This window comes from Notamacropus eugenii, chromosome 4, assembly GCF_028372415.1.
Source record: "Notamacropus eugenii isolate mMacEug1 chromosome 4, mMacEug1.pri_v2, whole genome shotgun sequence".
Classification (NCBI taxonomy): Eukaryota; Metazoa; Chordata; class Mammalia; order Diprotodontia; family Macropodidae; genus Notamacropus; species Notamacropus eugenii.
The window spans coordinates 425156744-425175977 of NC_092875.1; the positions used below are offsets into that span (position 1 = coordinate 425156744).

General features: G+C 38.5%; 1 protein-coding gene across 1 annotated transcript in view; it reads right to left on the reverse strand.

Moving 5' to 3' along the window:
• IL7R (interleukin 7 receptor) overlaps positions 1-15677 on the reverse strand; it is a 29538-nt gene extending 13861 nt beyond the window's left edge. The window contains exons 1-3 of the mRNA XM_072605819.1: positions 15490-15677; positions 9505-9643; positions 1217-1377 (exon numbers count right to left, since the gene is read on the reverse strand). Of these exons, the coding sequence (XP_072461920.1) occupies positions 1217-1377; positions 9505-9643; positions 15490-15571 (382 nt within the window). The 5' untranslated portion in view covers positions 15572-15677. The remainder of the gene's footprint in view (positions 1-1216; positions 1378-9504; positions 9644-15489) is intronic.
• Between the last annotated feature and the right edge of the window lie 3557 nt (positions 15678-19234).

Sequence of the window (19234 nt, forward strand, 5' to 3'; positions counted from 1 at the left end):
CTGAGGGGATTAGAGAAGGCTTCATGGAGGAAGCTGCTTTCCTTTAGGAGAATGTTAGCTCTTTGAGGGTGAGGATTTTCAGATTTTTTTTTTACTCCCAGTGCTTAGTACGTTGCTTGGCATACACTGACAGATGCTTGTTGAATTGATTCAGAAGATAACAAGTAACAAGGCAGATATTTAAATAGGTTCCCTGACTCCAGAGCCATCTTTCTTTCCATGATGCCAAGTTAAACATTAAATAAATATAAAATAAAATAAATTTTTATTTGGCTGTGTTAACACACTGATGTGCATCGATAAGCAACTAGCTGTTTGTCTGAATCAGTTGGTTATCAAATAATCATTAATACGTATTTGATGAAAGTTAGTAATGATTGTTCAATAACTAGCTAAGTCAATTAAAATAGTTAAATTGGAGGTCCATAAAGTCAGGGACTTAGAAAAATAGGCTTCCAACTGAAGGAGATTAAAATTACTTTTATAAATTGTCTCATTCTAGCTTCATTACAGCCCTGTGAGATAGGTCCTAAGGATCTTGGTATTTTCACATATAATGAAGGAAATGGAAGCTCAGAGAGGTTACGTGACTTGCCAAAAGTCACATACCAAGCAAGTACCAAAGCTAGAGCTTGAATCTTCTTGGTGGCCTTGTGGTGTGCTAAGTCACAAAGCAGAAAATACTCTAAAAAAATAAAGGAAAATGAGGAAAGAGTCAGGAAAGAAAGAATTGCACTTTGTTGGTGGTAGAAGGAACAAAGTTTATTTTTTTGATAAAAAGTTATTATTGATTTTAACATTCTTTTCTTTTTAAATTTTGAATTTCAAATTCTCTCCCTCCCTTTCATTCCCTCTCCCATCCACTAAGCAGAAAAGCAATGTATCAATTATTCATATGAAATTATGCAAAAAATATTAGCCTTTTTTTAAAAAAGCAAGAAAAATAAAGTGAGGAAATTATACTTTCAATTTGAACAAAGTCCATTCTAAAGGTCATAAAGTGTGTTTCCTTCTGCCCTCTTTCTTCTCAAGTATATCACCTCCATCATCCCCTTAGGGCTTAATTGTTTTTCCCAGTCCTTTGTCTAAAATCTAAACTGCTTTCATAACTAATCAACTCAGCACATTGTAAAGGGATTATGCCTTGTAATAGAGAGCATCTCCAGAAATTTTAAACAACCCCAACCATGTCCCTTCCCATTGTGTAAAGACTTACCTATTTTGGTTATCTTCAGGGTTTTGCAATTCACCTTACTTTTTCCAAGTATCACACATATCTCACAAGTATTAATCAGTGAAAATGATCTTGATTTCATAAAATAATCCTTTTCTCTTTTCGTCATCATCTCACATTGTGGGTTGGACATAAAGGCGCCACTGGGAAATGAGATATAGAGCCAGCATAAGCTTAGGAATTCTGGGTAACAACAATGGTCAGTAGATCTGACGCTGTCCCCTCATGGCACCCATCCCTCTGCCAGGATTTAGCCATTAGAAAACTAAAGGCAAGTCCTCTCCCCCTCAGCTTCTTAGGTTTGAATGTAAATCCAGTCAAACAGCCTTGGTAGACAGTCTGGCCAGGTCAAACCAAAGGCAGATCTGCTGCCCGCTAATGACTCAGTGACATTTTTTTTTTAAGGAAATAGACTGGGATCAATCCCCACAGAATTTTTTTTTTCATAAAAATGTTTTATTAATGACTTTTATATGATTAATTTTCTGGTGAAACTCCCACTCTTGCAGAACCTTCCCTTGTAAATAAAGAAAACATTGAAGTCCAACGAAGTGAGACAGTGACTTTTTCTAACAGATTGTACCTTATTTTGCATCAATAGTTTTCAACTAACTCCAGAGAGAGGGAGGGATAACATTATTTTTAAAGGAAAATGATGCTTCTGTGGGATGAGAGATAAAGAAAGCCGTCGGACAAAGTGGGGATTACTTCAGGGACGCTTTCTCTCCTTCTTTACAGAGAAGTGTACACCTTCAATCGTTGGATCTGGGTTCTGGGTATGACTGAATGATTCTCATATGCTCTTCTCATGTTCTTGGCACAATCAAGTTGGAATATTATACATTGTACCTGGACTTTCTGAAGAGGGAACTGCTTGCCTACCTACGAGGTGGGTGAGGCTGGGGAATTAATTCTGAGATAAATCTGTCACATTCATGTGCAAAATCTCCCACTATCAAACTTGCTTACAAATAATTAAATGTATTTACTTGTAGGGAATTACTTAAAATCACCCCAATGCAACATTTAAAAAAAATCATTATCTATTTTACCAATAGAAATTTATAGAAATAAAGGCAACAGTGGTCAAATCCTATATGATCTCAGTATAAAAAAATTTGCAAAGTATATTCAATTTGTTGTTGCTCTGTCTTGGGATTTTGAAAGACCAAGCAAAGGCATACTCACACATAGTTGTCTTGACTAAAGTCATTTAGAATGCTGCTACCACACTCACTTCAAAATTGGGGGTTCCCATTCTGCCATCCCTCATCAATTCCCTTCTCCTGGTGTGGTAACCCTTTGAGAGTTTGAGTATTTAGTTTCCACTCTTTTTGCTAAATTTACCACCTAAATAGTTCAGTTATAGTATGCTTTTGACATGGAGGCTGGCTGCACGAGTTCTAGGAAGTGTTTGAAGGAGGCAAGATTGTCCTCTTCCTGTTCTACGAGGAGTGCCTGGAGACAGTATGGGGGATTTGAGTACAGGTCTTCCTGGGCTGCTGAAGAGGAAGGGACTATGACAGCATAAAATAGTACATATGATGAGGAGAAAGAACTTTTGGGAGAAAGGAGCACCAGGTGCCTTGTATCTTTGTCCACCAAGGCAGATGGGGCAAATGGGACAGGTGTGATCAATGTGGGGTGCTTTGGTAAATTTCTCCCTGGCCAAGAAGTCAGGCAGTCAGCCAGTGTGGTGGATGCTATTTATTGCATCCTTTCATGTTTTATATCCAGATGAAATTCCCTGAGACTCTGGAATCCTTCCCATGATGACACCCTATTAGCATTTCCATGAAGGTCTGCGAAGTTTCAACCAGCAACAGACCAGCCTAACTCTAGATATTCCCCATGATTCTCTCTCATTGTCTCAGTCTTCTGGAAAGATAGATTTTAAGCTTTTATAGGATGAAGGATCTCACATTTTATAACGTTTCTTCTTTAGAACTAATTGTTCTTCCCCACTTCTCCCACATTTCGTTTGAAATCAAGTTTTCGCAGAACCTATCAATAACCGTTGGTGAGTTATACCTGCAATATTTTTAGTCCAAGGGGATGAACCTGGATCAATGTTACTTTTTATCCCTTTAATTCATTTGAATGATGGCCTAGTTTAATAAAATTAGAACAGTGTTCAGTAAGATATTTGGCAGGTCATGTTTATAATGGAAATTCACTCCAATGATGTAATGATTTTGAAGCTTATAATGGATCTGAAGACAGCAACAACACTGTTGAGGTCCTCTGCCCCTTGAATGCATTTGATTCCACATGCTGTATGCACACCTAAGAAATGTAAGGATCTTCCTAAAGAAGTCTGGGTTACTGGGACCCTGAGAATGTCAAGTCAGAGTTGTCTGGAAAAAATTCACGCACTCAAGCCTCCTTTCAGTCAAGTGGCAAAGTTTATTGCCACACCGATAGTAGCGGGCAAAGTACTTCTGGAGTACTTGCAACCTAATGGGGGTGAATCTCAAACTTATATAGAAAAGGGGTAGGGAAAGGAATGCTAAGGGTGCTAATTGAGTAGTGCAAGGGGTCCAGGTGTCATGGGCAGCAGGCATCAGTGATATATGGATCGGAAAATTCAGGGAGTCAACAAAATTCAGCAGAGACACCGTTATTGATACCAGGCACTGAGGGAGAAAAGAGAGTTTTTTGTTTAGTTGCCACAGGCATGGACTTTGGGCATGCACCAGAGACAAGATCCTTGGGCAGCCACTCCGAGACAGATTCCTTGGGCCAGCATCTTGCACTGATTGTTTTTATCTGAGGAATTACAGGGTCAGCTCTGTCTGGAAGGGAATTTTCTCACAAGGTGTGTACGTGGGGCCTGTGGGTTATTTAGACATGATCTTAGGGCTATTTTAGGGTCCAGGTCCCACCACCCCATCATTCGCACCAAAATGCCTTCTCCTTAATCTGCCTACTAGTTAATGCCAACTACTCGAGAATCAGATTTTCATATCATTTTCCAGAACCACTGGGATCTAGTGTCCTCAGAGGCAGCTAGGTGTCTCAGTGGATAGAGTGCTAGACCTGGAGACAAAAAGACCTGAGTTCAAATCCAGCCTCAGACATTTACCAGCTGTGTGACCCTGGGTAAATTACTTAATCTCTGTCTGCTTCAGTTTCCTCATCTGCAAAAGAGGGATTATAATAGCACCTACCTCCCATGGTTATTGAGAGATTAAAATGAGATCATTGTAAAGCCCTTTAGAAACCTTAAAGCATTATAGAAATATTAGCTACTATTTCTTTTACCTTTTTCCAATTAAAAAACCTGACTACTGATCAAATATCAAGTTTAGTGGTATAGATGCTTTCTTTGATACCTTGAAAGATCTCACTATGCGAAACATATCTACCAATGTAGGATCACAACCTAGTACACCTCATCTATTTCTCCTGGAGAGCCCCAATTGGAGATGGCACCAAGTGGAGCCATGCTCCCCTTTCTGTGCCTCAGCTCACCCAGAGACCACCCCAATTTTTCTGCCAGCGCTCCTTTTTTTTTTTATTCTGCTGACCAGACAATGACATCATCCCCAACCCTGCCTCTTCTGGAGGGAATCCAGAGTTCTTCCTCCATAGGCTCACTCATTCCCTGCTTGCCAATGGTGATCAGATATTCCCTTCAAGTTTCCTCCCCATAGTCGCCCAGTGGGACAGAAACTCTCTTGCCCCCTAAAGAATCCTGGGCTGCTGCTGTTCCCTCATTACCTTCTGTGCCTTTCCATCTGCCCTGCAGCTGAACCCTCCCTTTTGGGTTGTCCCCTCTAATTAGAATGTCATTTCCTTGAGAGCAGGAATTATCTTATTTTTCTACCTATTTACCCAGCACCAATCACAGTGCTTGGCACATAGTGCTTAATAAATGCTTTTTCATATATTCCTTCAGAGGACCCATAAAACAGACGGTATAGAAATACCAGAAACATGCTGTGGGATAAATCCAAATGTTTAACAGAGTATGGGGGCTGTAGCATGGTCAAATACTATGTAAGTAAAAGTAGATAGAATGTTCATCCCATGCGCCCACAATCGGTGCTGAAGCAATCAGTTGAAAAGTAAAAAAAAGTCACTTGAGCCAACCCATTACTTGGCATGCTCCATGTCAAGCACATTTTTTTATGAATTTTTTTCACGACAATGAATTATTTGCATTTTCAGTGAATTATTTTTGCATTGTCTACTCATAGTTTATAATATAATATAATATAATATAATATAATATAATATAATATAATATAATATAATATAATATAATATAATATAATATGATATAATAATATCCTCTTCTCTCTTCATTTACACTACACTGTCTTCCCGAAAGCACCTTATCAGAAGGTTTCTACAAAGCCGATTGAGCATTCATACACACTGAATTTGCTCGAATGTGTTCCACATCACCAGCAGAAACTGATGTAGTAACTTTAATAATAGCTCACATTATATTTATCCTGCATGTTGTTTTTCCCTTTGCAATAACCCTGGGAGGGAGAGGTATTAGGAAAGATGACAAGAGGACAAGCAGATGAAGACGGCTAAGAAACAGAACCATTGATTTAGGTTGTGTTAAAAGAGGGCAGTTGTGCGATGTGAAACAGAGGCAGCTGTGCAGTATAGTGGAGAGAGAGCTGGCTCTGGGACCAGGAAGACCCACGTTCAAGTCCCACCTGAGCCAAAGCCTCACTATATGACCCTGGGGAAGTCACCTACCCTCCTGATGCCCCCAGGCAGCTCTCTAAGACTATAAATTGGGGACAAGGTACTAGTTTCCCTTGGTAGAGAAAGTCCTCTCACCATGAATTTCCTTTGTCGATGAAATCACAACCTCAGTTACATCATCGGTGCTCTTAGAAAGCAAAGGATGACAAATAACAACAGACCCAGTTAAAAAGTAGGCACAGTGCAAAGTTGGGACTGCCTGGGTTGTAGGTGCTATTGGAGCTGGCTGACGAGCTCTAAGACATTGGAACTACCTGACCTCATGTCAGCCTTAGATCTGTTTCAAAGCTGAAAGTTAAGACCATCTACTTCTGAAATGGGGGGTGGTCTTCTACGAAGGGAAACCTCAGACAAGTGTTATACACACGTACATGCTTATGTATATATGAATGTATATACATACCTATACCTATATTATATAAATAATGCTTATATGTAGTATATAATATAATGCATATATATAGTTTAGATATTGACAGCCAAGAAATACTTTGGTAAAGCAAGTTGCCTTCCTACTGAACTAACGGTACATCCCAACTTTACTATCCCATGTCATCTTTACAACAACTTTGTTGAGATGAAAATAAATCATTTCTTCAGTCAGTGAAACTGAGACTGAAAAAGGTGAAGAGCAGTGATGGGGAACCTGTGGCCTCGAGGCTACATGTGGCCCTCCAGGTCCTCAAGTGTGGCCCTTTGACTGAATCCAAACTTCACAGAGTAAATCCCTTTAGCAAAAGGATTTTTTCGGTAATACTTGGACTCAGTCAAATGGCTGTAGCTGAGGACCTAGAAGGCCACATGTGGTCTTGGAGCTGACAGTTCCCTATCCCTGGGGAAGAGACTTGCCAAGGTCACATAGGTAGGAAGAGACAGAACAGGGCTCCAAGTCTCTGGATTCATGTTCTTTCCACAAACTAAATGGGACTTTTTTTTTTTTTGTTCTTCTTCTCTTTACTGCTTGTCTCCTAGTATAGTGTAAACAGTCACAGGCAATGAGAGTTAGATCTTCCCTACCCATTAATAGGCCTTGTTTTGTAGGAAGGCCCTCACCTTTTGTTAATTAATGAGGCAATGGTCATGAGGGTTATGACACCCTCTGGCTCTGAAAAGTGTTTATATACTCTGAGGTGAGGTTTTGCTTTGGAGGCTTATTCTCTGGAAGAAGGTTCATGTGCCAGATGAGACTCTGGGTAGCCATGAAGGAGCCCTGTCATTGAAAACCCAGATGTCGGTGCTTCTCTCTCTGGTAAGTATGTTAATGGTTAGACAACTGGATCTGTCTGTTGATCTGTGATGCATGTATTGCTTATGGTCAGACAGTTAAAAGTTCTGTCTGTTGGTCTTTATTTTTTTGTTTGTATTTTATCTGTTGGTATATGTGATTAAAGAAGATTGTTGACCCCTCAAAAGTTGTTTTCCTTTTAGAAAAGCAGATCTAAGAACCTGAGCCACCAAGACACCCTGGATGTGTCAGGGTGCTTGCTGTTATACCTAGTACTCATGAGAGCCATGATCCCAATTCTACCCATGGCTGTGTGTACATTTAATTCAATTAAGCAGATATTTATTAAGCATCTGCTATGGGTAAGGTACTATGTTAGGAACACAAAACCCATTGAGGTCCACAGTCGATGTAAAGCAATAGGGTGAGAGGGCAGCTAGAAAATCTGCCTCAACTGTTTTTTTCTTTTCTGAAATTGATTTTGTGTGGTTTTTCCCTTCATTCATTTTCAGGTAGGACTTGGGATTGAGGTTCTAAAATTTTAACTTTCATAATCATGGAAATCTCTTACATTTTTCATCTCAGTTGCTCATTCTACAGTTAGGGGTTGATAGGTAGAGAAGAATTGATATTTCTTAATTGGGAAAATGAATTTTAATAAGGTTTTCATAAAGATGCTCAAGGTATTTGGTTGTATTGTGAAAGAAACAGGTAAGGAAGGTTCCCCTCCTCTTATGGCCAAGTGTATGTATGTATGTATGTATGTATGTATGTATATATATATATATATATATACATATGTATGCGTGTGTGTATGCATATATACTGGAATTCATTCATACCTGGGCCACCTAAATATACAACATGGATGAGATAGGGCTGATTTAGCATTATCAGGATGGTTCTGCAACTGTCTTACTGAGAAAAGTGGACTAGATGCAAACTGTGGCACAATGTATAGAGCACTATCTGGAGGATCTGAGTTCATTCTCAGACACTATCTTTGTGGTTCTACAAATGTCACTTAATCTTTGCCTCAGTTTCCTCATCTGAAACAGCGGGATACCCGCTTACCCCTCTAGATTATTGTGAAGATACATTGAGACGATAGTTGTAAAGTGCTTTGCGGACCTTTAAAGCACTATCTATGTACTAGTTCTTGTTAATGTTGCTGTTATTGAAGACCTAGGTTCTGGCTCGGGATCCAAAGTCAAGTAGTCTTGTGACCCTGGGCAAATCGCTTCATCTCTCATATGCTCAGTTTTCTCATCTAAGAAAAGATTGTTGTGTTCGTCCTTCGTTGCTGAAGAAGACCATACCATCAGAGAAATGGTGACATGAGATGAAACCAAGTGAGATGACTTCAGACATTCCTTCCCATTCTAACAGTACGTGAGTCTGTGTCCTCCAAGAGCAAAATCCTTGTTAAGCTCAACAGAGTGCTTCTTGTATTGGTGGTTATGGGGAAATGTCAGAGGAGTTGGGAATTACACTGCACACAATTTGGTAGCTGGGGCAGTAAACTCTGTTAAATGAATTTGAGTTCCCGTCTTTTACTTCCTATACTTCCCTTTTAGACATTCCCTTTCATAGTCTTTAATTAATTAATTTTTAGTTTTTGACATTTACTTCTACAGGATTTTAAGTTCCAAATTTTCTCCCCATCTCTCTCCTCCCCCGACTCCAGATGGCATGCATTCTGATTACACCTTCCCCCAATCTGCCCTCCCTTCTATCACCTCCTTCCTTCTTTTATTCCCTTCTATTTTCCTGTAGGGCAAGATAGATTTCTATACCCCATTGCCTGTATATTTTATTTCCCAGTTCCATGTAAAAACAATTTTTAACATTCATTTTTAAAACTTTGAGTCCCAAATTCTCTGCCCTCTTCTCTCCCCACCATCCTCATTGAGAAGGAAAGCAATTTGATATAGGTTATACATGCCCTTTCACATTCTTTTCTAGCATCCAGGATCTAATATTAAGCTTAGGAGGAAACAGGAGCTACAGAACTACCAAGGAGAGAATGTGAAGATGAACTATAGATCTGTGTGTTTATGATCACACAATCTGTGTGTATGTGCATGCAGGCATGTATATGTGCATGAGTGTGTGTCTTTAGTAACAATTTTTCTAAGGGAATTTAGGGTATTCATAAAATGGCAAAATTGACTAATTCTGGCACCAGTTTAAGAAGTCTTCCCTCTCTCCCCCCGCCCCTTCCTTGCCAGGAGTATGACACTAATAGAGGTTTGGAAACTTCTACCCTCCCCCGCCCCAAATGAAAACAAAAAAAACCACACTAGTTTCTCACCATAACTTGAGCCCCAAATTGGTGCTATTGAGAGACGAATCATTGAAAGAACAAGTGAGAGTGTGCTGCTGGCCATGGACTTGCAACTGGCTATAGCAAGTGAACTCAAATTCATCTCTTTCCTCATCTTCAAATCCATCTGGAAAACAACACAGAGATTATTAGTCAAGCAAGAAATTTCGTTAATTTGAAATGTGGGATCTAGCAGTGAGTAGATTTTTTGTTTAATATACTTTTCGGGGGCACCAAAGGGTAAAAAGTCACGTTTTGTTTATAAACAATAAAAATGATCATAAAGGAGGTGGCATCAGGGGAAAGAAGGGCAAGCTTAAAAAAAAGATCTAACATGTGCCTAGAAATAATTTCATGATTTAAAAGACTGTCACACTATGTGTTCTCTTCCACTTACTGTATCTAATTTGTATCATATTTATTTATGAATATGCCATCCATTACTTAGAGTACATAGTAAGGTCTCAGAAGGAAGGGATTGTTTTATTTATCATCTTACCTCTGACCATTCTTAGCACAGCATCTCACATATAGTATTGATATACGATCATAAGGTTAGAGATAGAAGGGAACTTGGAGGTCATCTTGTCCACCAGCTGCTATTTCACAGATGAGAAAATGAGCCGGGGAGATGTGAGGTGACATGCCTAAGGGTACATAGGTACCAATGGGCAAAGCCAGAGTTCAAACCCAGAGTGTCTGATGGCACACTGAGCATTCTGTCCAGTACACCATACTGTGTCTTAGCCATTTAAGAAATAAGAAAAAAGTTTGTTGGATGGATCAAAGTAGAAAATAGACATGGTGCAATGATTAAATGCATTTCTTCATTCAGACTCAGTGTAGCTTTGCCATTTGAATGCATTAAAAAACATTTCTTAGGTACTTTCTATGTGCTAAATACTGGGCTAAGTTCTGTGCATACAAATGGAAAAATCAAAAGACAGTCTGTTCTCAAGGTGCTCATGTTAAAATTGAGGGAGATGATAAATAAAATCAAGTTCAGCTTATCATCTTTGTGACTCATTTTCCTCCTCTGTAAAATGTAGGTGGTAGAAAAAATGCATTCTAGGGTCCCTGCTAATACCATAATTCTCTGTGACCCTTTAATTGATCTATTTGCTTGGTTAATTATAAGTTAGAGAGAATGCATACTACTACTTTTGTTCTTAATTTTTGATCTGAATTTAATATTACTTTTAATTGTCTTTATTAGGGGAAAAGAGCCAATAAGTTTAACAATATAATAGGAATGGAATGGCTATTTATTAAGAGCTTCCTGCGTATCAGGTAATGTGCTAAGTATTTTACAAATACCATCTTATCTTTTTCCCACAACAACCCTGTGAGGTAGGCACTGTCATTGTTTCCGTTTTATAGTTCAAGAAACTGAGGCAAATAGGCTAAATGACCTGTTCAGGGTCATATAGCTAATAAGTGTCTGAGACTGGATTTGAATTCAGGTCTTTCTGACTTCAGGCCCAGTATTCTATGAACTATGTCACGTAGCTTCCTCTAATAAGAACAATGGGCATGTATATAATAACTGATAATAATAATGATAATAACTAACATTTGTGCAGTACTTACTATTTGCCAGACATTATACTAAGCACTTCAGATCATTATCTCATTTTATCCCCACAACAAAGTGAGATAGGTGCAATTATCCCCATTTTATAGATGAAGAAACTGAAGCAGACGGTGGTTAAGTGACTTTCCCAGGGTTGCATCCACATCTGTTAAGTGTCTGAGGCTGGATTTGAACTCAAGTCCAGTCTGTACTAGACACGGAACCACCTAGCTGTCTCTAATAATAATGATTGACTTTAACGTAGTGCTTTAAAGCTGTGCAAAATGCTTTCATAAATTATCTCATTTTATTCTCCTAACAATCTTATAAGAGAATTACTACAGGTCCCTATTTCACAGGTGAGGAAACTCAGGCTGAAAGGTTAAGTGTGCCCAGGAGTGTGCAATTAGTAAGTTTCTGAGGTGGTATTTGCACCCAAATCTTCCTGACTCTAACACCATTCATTATGTTAAGCTTGTCATCACAGCTCCAAACTTGCCTCAGTGGGTCATTTTTCCTACCCACTTGCTACAGGATCTTAGCTAAGATGCACAGCCCCACTGACCAAAGGCAATGTGACAATTTGTTTCAGGGAACAACAGGACTGGTGAAAAGATCCTAGATATAGAATGGGAAGGTCTTGATTCTATATCATACGAGAATTAGGATTAAGAAACAGGAGATACTTTGCTCAGAGATGAGATGATTTTTGGGAGATTTGGTCACTCTCTTTAAAGTATCTGAAAGGTGGTTATACTGAAGATGGATAAGACTTATTTTGTTTGGCTCCAACATTTAGCACTGAGGGTAACAGGTGAAAGCTACAAAGAGGCAAATGTAAATTTGATGTCAGGAAAAATTTCCTAAGGATCAGAGCTGCCCACAGATGGAATTGGCTACCTCAAGAGATGGTGGGTTCTTTCTCCTTGGAAGTCTTCAAGTACTGGCTGGATAACCATTTGTTGGCTATGTTAGGAAATCTAGTGGGAATTCCTACTGGGGTATAGTTGGACTAAATGATTTCTCAGTTGCCTTTCAACTTTAATATTCTGTATTGGTCCCATGAAGGTATAATTTCTGTGTAAGACATTCTCTAGGAGGTTAAGAATGATCACACTGCATCAAATGCATAGACCATTCAGTCCAGGGCTATAATTTCCAATGGAGGGCCAAGGGACATGAATCTTTCCTCTCCCTGATGTAAGCCTTAAAAATAGGCATAGTCAAGCCTCTATTAGCTATTGTTTCTGGCTTACAAGTTTGTTACACCTGTTTGGTTCTACTTCTATTGGATATTTGTACTACATCTTAGAATAAAGGATTTTTTTTACATCTCTTAACCATCATGGGAAGCAGCTTTCTTTCTTATTTGCTTCTTTTACCTTGTTCAAGTTTCAAAGGGTACAAATGTAGGTTGACCTGAACCATACTTCATGAATTTATAAAATCAATATCTCCCTCCTAGATTTCCTCCCCCTCCTCCTCCTTTTACCCCTTCTCCTCCTCTTCCTCTTCCTTTCCTTATTTTTGGCCCCAGCATTTCCTTTCCCATCATTCTTTCAACTCTTATTTGGACCTGCTATAGTTCTATCATGCATAATCATTATAACCTGTCTTGTTATTCCACAAAGGAAGGTAGACTATGGGATAAATTTGGGGGATGATTGGGGATCACCGGGTGTGTGAGATCTGTGATTTCATTGGCATGAAGACTCCTTCCTCCATTCACTGATACAGATTATCTACTTGCCTGTATTTTATGGTCTTAGACAGTTGCCTCGAGCACTGAGAAATGACCTGCCCATGGTTCCACAGCTCCATCAAAAATGGAACTTGAATCCAGGTCTTCCAAGATCTGCCCTCTGTTACACTGTCTTACCATGGGTTAGGTTAGGTGCCTCTAAATGTATCAGATTCAGAGTAATAAAAGATTAGTCTATAATGTGATCAGCACTGGCATTATAAAGATGTTCCATGGGACTTAGTGTGCCTCAGTGTATTAGCTACACTGTGCATCGAGTCTATCATGTTAAATGTTAGTTTTGTTAAAGTGCTTGTTTTTAGAAGCAATTTCTTGACCGTTACTTTACATCTTGGTTCTGACACATACTAGCTGTGTAATCATGGGCATGCTTCTCTACCTTACTGAGCCTTAGTTTGCTCCTCTGTAAAATGGGGATAATACTTGGTACCCTATTCATACACTATCAAGCTGGGTTATTATGAGGAAGAAACTTTGTAGACTGTAACTGTTATATAATTGTGAGGAGCTGAAAAGAATGCAACAGTGTAAGGATGCTGTTGGGGACTACCATCCCTGAGCTTACAGGACCTTTCATTTTTTTTCTTTGCAAACAGCATCTGGCAAGTTGCTGGAATTCTCAAAATCCAAGGAGACTGAAAAGTCTTTGGACGGCTCAGAAGGTAATTTAAACAAAAGCTCCAAAGTTCAGACCTTGTTAATGGGAGAGTCCTTGACTCCCTTTCATTCTCTGCTCAAGTACCACATCTTTCCAGAAATCTCCTGAATTTGCTAGTTGTTTGTGCCTCCTCATAAATGGTTGTTCAGTCATCCTGTTGTGCCCAACTCTTTGTGACCCTATAGCCCATAAAATGCCAATCCTGTCCATGGAGTTTTCTTGGCAAAGATACTGGAGTGGTTCAGCATTTCCTTCTCCAGTGGATCAAGGGAAATAGAGGTTAAGTGACTTGCCCAGGGTCACACAGCTGTTAAGTGTCTGAGATGATTTGAACTGAGATCTTCCTGACTCCAAGCTCAGTACTCTATCCATTGAGTTGCTTAACTGCTTTCTAACCAATTACCGTGTATTTATTTTACAAACATTCTCTTTTTATTAATCTATAGTCTTGTGTATTGTCTCTTCCTGGTAGAATATAAGCTTTGTTTCTCCAGCATTTAACTTAGTGCCTGACACATAATAAAGGTAAATGAATACTACCGCGGAATTGATTAGTTTATTGACTTGTATCTAATCACTCCCAAATTAAAATGTTTCAGAGTTGAGGAGACTGTTCTCCAAAGGCATATGTAGTATTTTCCCCCCTTTTCACCAGAAGTTAAAACACATTCCCAGTAAAAACCAAAATTTCCACTTGAGTCACAACTCACAGTTTTAAGAGAGATCATGCAAAAAAAATAAAGATCACAATATATGTTAACATGTTTTTTCTATGTTCAGTATTCATTTTCTGTTCAAAGCACAAGACCACATTTACTATGAACTAATAAGCATCTCTGTGGAATGACTCATAATGTAGTCAGACTGTGAAAAAGTTAACTGTATGACTTTTATCCTGGAACAAGAAAACGTCAGTGATTTCCCTATTTAGTAGTTAAATTACGCGAAATATCTAAACTGAGTCATTAGAGCTAATGGGTTCAATTCCGTCTCTTATTATCAAAGTAAAAGAACTTAATTTACAGGAATGAATTGATATGAGCAAACTCCCCAAAGTGCTGCTGTTTGCTTCCTTCTTGCTAACTGTTGGCTGGAATTCCTATAGACTGGACTGTATCTTCGTATCTATGTTTCCTAGCAGTAGGATTATCACAGCAATGATTCATCTCCTCATTTATACTCAGTAATGGTGGCTTGTTAAAGAAATGAACCTATTCAGGATCTCTGGTAAGTTGATTTCAAGGAAATAATTCATTTTTTTCTTGCCTAATCTTCTAGAAAATTTAAAAGCAAACTCTGGGGTCCAGTGGAAAGAACAGTGGACTGGGAGACAGGAGAGCTGGATTCTGGTCATGTACTTTCTATTCTCCAGCAGGGCAAATTGTGTGGAAACTCCTAGATGGGAGGATATCTGAGGTTACCCAGTCCAACCTCTCTGGACTCTTTATTTGTTATAGAATGAAGGGGTTAAACTCTATCACCTCTACTGTCCCTTCATGTGCTAATATTCTGTGATCTCTTCTGTTAAAAAACAACTTTAAGTTTTAGTGGGGATTTCTCAAGAATTGTGGTTTTGTCACCAAGTCCACACTTTGGGAGTTCCTTAAGTGCAAAGGGCTTGGAGTTTTCTACTTGGAATTAACTCTTAAAATCTATTGCTTATGGAGGTTACAGGTCTCTCTCCTTTCATTGAAAGAAATGATCTCTACCCAGATTTAAGGTCCAGTTTTCAGAAAAGCTAGTAGCTCCTTTCTTCTCGATATTTAGGAGTTAAATTATAAAGCAGGAGTCAATACAACTGCCCATTCTTCAATGCTTTAATTCCCAGAATAATCTAGTTTTTAAATGATCATCTAAATGCTCATTAGAAGCACTTGCCCAGGACCTCTCCATAAGCATTTAAGATTCTCATGGTTCTGAACAACCCCAAAGAAGTCTTCAGAGTCCCATAATCCTAAAAAAAAGTTTGAAATGACTCACCATCCTGTCCGAAGCCACTTTCTCCAGAAGAAGAGTGAAGTAAAAAGAATATAATAGCAATAGTTGTACTGAGAACTGTCATTTTGAGAGAGAGAGAGAGAGAGAGAGAGAGAGAGAGAGAGAGAGAGAGAGAGAGAGAGAGAGAACGAACCAGAGCCAGTGAGAATCTGTGCCTGTGTTAGTGAGAGAAAAAGTTGGGGATGCAGCTTTATAAACCAACACTAAGTAACTCTGTCTTGCTTAACCACAGCCAGGAGGAAATATAAACACATGAGAAAAGAAGACAAGTGTCTGCAACAGGAAGCCTGAGTACTACTTGTTGAATTGTAGTAAGTAGAGAGGACTACTGACTTTCTACTGGAAATGGGGGCTTGTGAGCCTTTGTCTTTGAATCTCCTGAGTTTTCTTCTGATCTCCCCCTACTTCTAAACTTGTTGTAAACCAAGGCAACAGTTCCAAACGAAGTACTGATCTGGCTTATCTTCTCACTGATGAGAAATAACCATACAGGCTCCACCCAGGATACGAAATCCCTATTGTTAAAACTGGAAAAAAAAAGTGAGAAGATTCTCTGGTCCCTTCCAGCTCTCTAGAGGGTATGATTTCTTACCTGAACAATGGAGATTATGTGCCTTCCAAAGATTTCATCACAGAATTTATTTATTAAAATTAATTTATATTATATTATAAAATTAATTTATTTTAGTTTAATTTTAATTAATTTATTTTAAATAAACTAGCTCCTTAGTGTCCTTTAAGAACCAACTCACTTTACATACAGTCAAAATCGAACTCCTTGACAACAGGGGCTATCTTTTGTTCTTTTGTGTATCCCTTCCACTTAGTCCAGTGCCTGGCACACAGCAAGTGGTTATGAAATATTGGTTGAGCTGGATTTACGAAAACCTGACTTAACCACAACCTTCTAGAAACCCTTTGCATGAGAAGAATTGTTCCCTTATTTTGGCTGTCTTACACATTACTTCTCTAAGGCCAAATCATTAAATGAATGTATATTAATGTACAAAGTGTAATTCAGTGGATAGAGAACTTGTCTTGGAGTCAGAAGACTGGGGTTTGAGTCCCACTCCTGACACATACCACCATGGATTGGCCAAGTCACTTAAGCTCTCAGTGCTCTTGGACAATGCTCTAGGATTATAAAGTTGGAGATTAGGTGATACCTGCATTGATAAAAGGAAGCTCTTCAAACAGGGAGATCCTTAAACCAACAAAATCGTGATCCAATCCCCATTCCCGTATATATATGTGTGTGTGTATAAGATACATTTCTGCCTACAGATAGTATAGAAATCTATATACCTAGATAAAAATATATCCTATAGATAGTCTACAAAGATATCTATAGTATATATCTACATCTATTATCTATACACATATATCTATATAGGATAGATACTATGCTATAAGATAATGTAGATACTGTACTGTACTATAGATACAATAGTACACATATCTACCTATATCTGCATTTCACATACATGATATATATTTTATATAACTTATCTATACGTGTTTATAGCTAGCTGTCATCTATCTCTCATCTACTAATCTATCTACCTGTAATAATGGGATTTGAAATAAACATGAAAGGGATGAATGATCAAAAATAAGTTGGGAAATGAGTATGTCTGGCATATCTCCTTTGTGCAAGTAAGTTAGATTCAAGAGAAGACCTTCAGAAATAGTATAGAACTAGTAACATGGAGGTCTGACAGAGGTCAGGAACTTTGAAATTTGTTTACAGAAATTCAGTCACAGAAAACAGAGTGGAAACGGAGCCTAGAAGTCATCTAGTCTAACTCTCATTTTGCAGGTGTGGAAAGTGAGTTTCAGAGATGTGAAGAGAGTTTATTCTCTAGGTTTATTCAAACCTAGGTTTTCTGACTCTAAGTCCTTGACTTATCCCACTACACTGACTATCTGTGGGTGATATTTGCCTTAGGAAAACCTTGCTAAAATATAATGATCTAGATAGAGGTGTATTATCTACTGGACTCACAATTTTTAGGAGGAATTAAAACTAGATACTGTCCTAGGATAAGAAGTAATGAAAACATGCCTCACCTAAAGGGTCAGAGCAGCCAGAGTTATTGGCCAACTCACTTCAGGCAAATCAATCAGAAATAGAAAGGTCAAGTGTGAGTTAGGAACGTCTCGTATGAGAATAATAGAAACCTCCAGGGATGGTGAAGGAAGCCACTACAAGTTTAGCGCAGGTCACCATGAAGTTCATGAAGATATTTCTTGGTCACATAGGGAAGTGCCTTCTGCCAGTCCAGAGGTCCATATCAAGATATAAGAATGAGAAGCAGGTTCTGGGAAGAGTGAGAAAGCTAACACTCATGCCAAATGTCCATTAAATGAATCTTGTTCTAAGAGCTTAGGAATGTGGTCTATGATCCAACTGAGATAGGACTGGGGCCAACTCAGAACAAATAGTAGCAGGGCTCATTTGGAAGAGCAGAGGGTCAGAACTTCAAGGAAGCTAGGGGAAAAAAGATGTGAAGAAACTAGATTCAGTAGTATCAGACCTGAGAGCTGTGCTGAAGTGGAAAATGGATAATTTTGATTATTTCAAATTAAAAATCTCCTGTATAAATAAAATCTATGTAGCCAAGAATAGAGAGAATGAAGAAAATTGGGGAAAAACTCTCATAGACAATCTCCCAGATAAAAAGTGGATGGGAATATTGTTGTTGTGTAGGAAATGATGAACTGGTGGATTTGGAAAACTATGGAAAGGCTTGGACTTATGAAGGAAGATACCATCAACCTTCAGAGAAACAGATGACAAGTGGAAATGAGCACAGTATGATCTTATGTAAATGTGTTCAATAATATATATTTGTTTATGAATATCTATGTACATATGTATATGTATGTGTATATATGTGCATAAATACATGTATATATATACATATATATGGGGGAAGAAGGGGAAAAATAAAGCAAAAAGTGTCCTTCACACATCACACAAAAGAAAATCTACAAGGAAGCAAAGAAAAGCTGGATGGTTTTGAAAACAATGTGTAGTATTTATTATATAAGTTTTCTTGAAATGGAAATTTATTGCTTTGTATTGAACTCTCATATTCTGTTGTTTGCATGGTAATTTTTTCTTGTTTTGTATTTAAGTTTAAAATAAATTTAAAAACTGAAAAAAAGGATTGGGGCCAGATGATTGGGGTCATAGGCATGCAAGAACTAAAATGTTGACTAGGTTAGGGGGAGGAGATCAGTGACAGAGTAGGAGGACCTAAGAGAAATCTAGACACCATTCGCAGTTTGTGCACAGGAGACCAATGTTAGCTTTTCAGACTTTCTGAAGTTTATCACTTTTTACCCTTTGGTATGTCATCTTTCACCCTTATTTGGGTAAGCTGTGTAACATTTTTGGGCAGAAGTTACGTTATCTGTAAAATGATGGGGGTAGACTAGATGAAGAGGGCTGACCTCAGGACCAGGGTTCAAATCTTAGTTCTTTACTCTGACTACCTGTGTGTCCTTGTGAAAATCACTTAATTCTCTGGTCTTCAGTTTTCTTGTCTGTAAAATAATGAGATTTATTACCCCATTTTATGACCTCCAAGGCCTTCTTCTATGCTCCTGTGATCCTATAAGACCTAAGGAATCTATCAGGACTAAATATATGATCCAATGATCTGTCAGACAAGTAGGAAGTTTTGATTTCAGCAGGTCAGCATCTTCTCCCCTATACCAT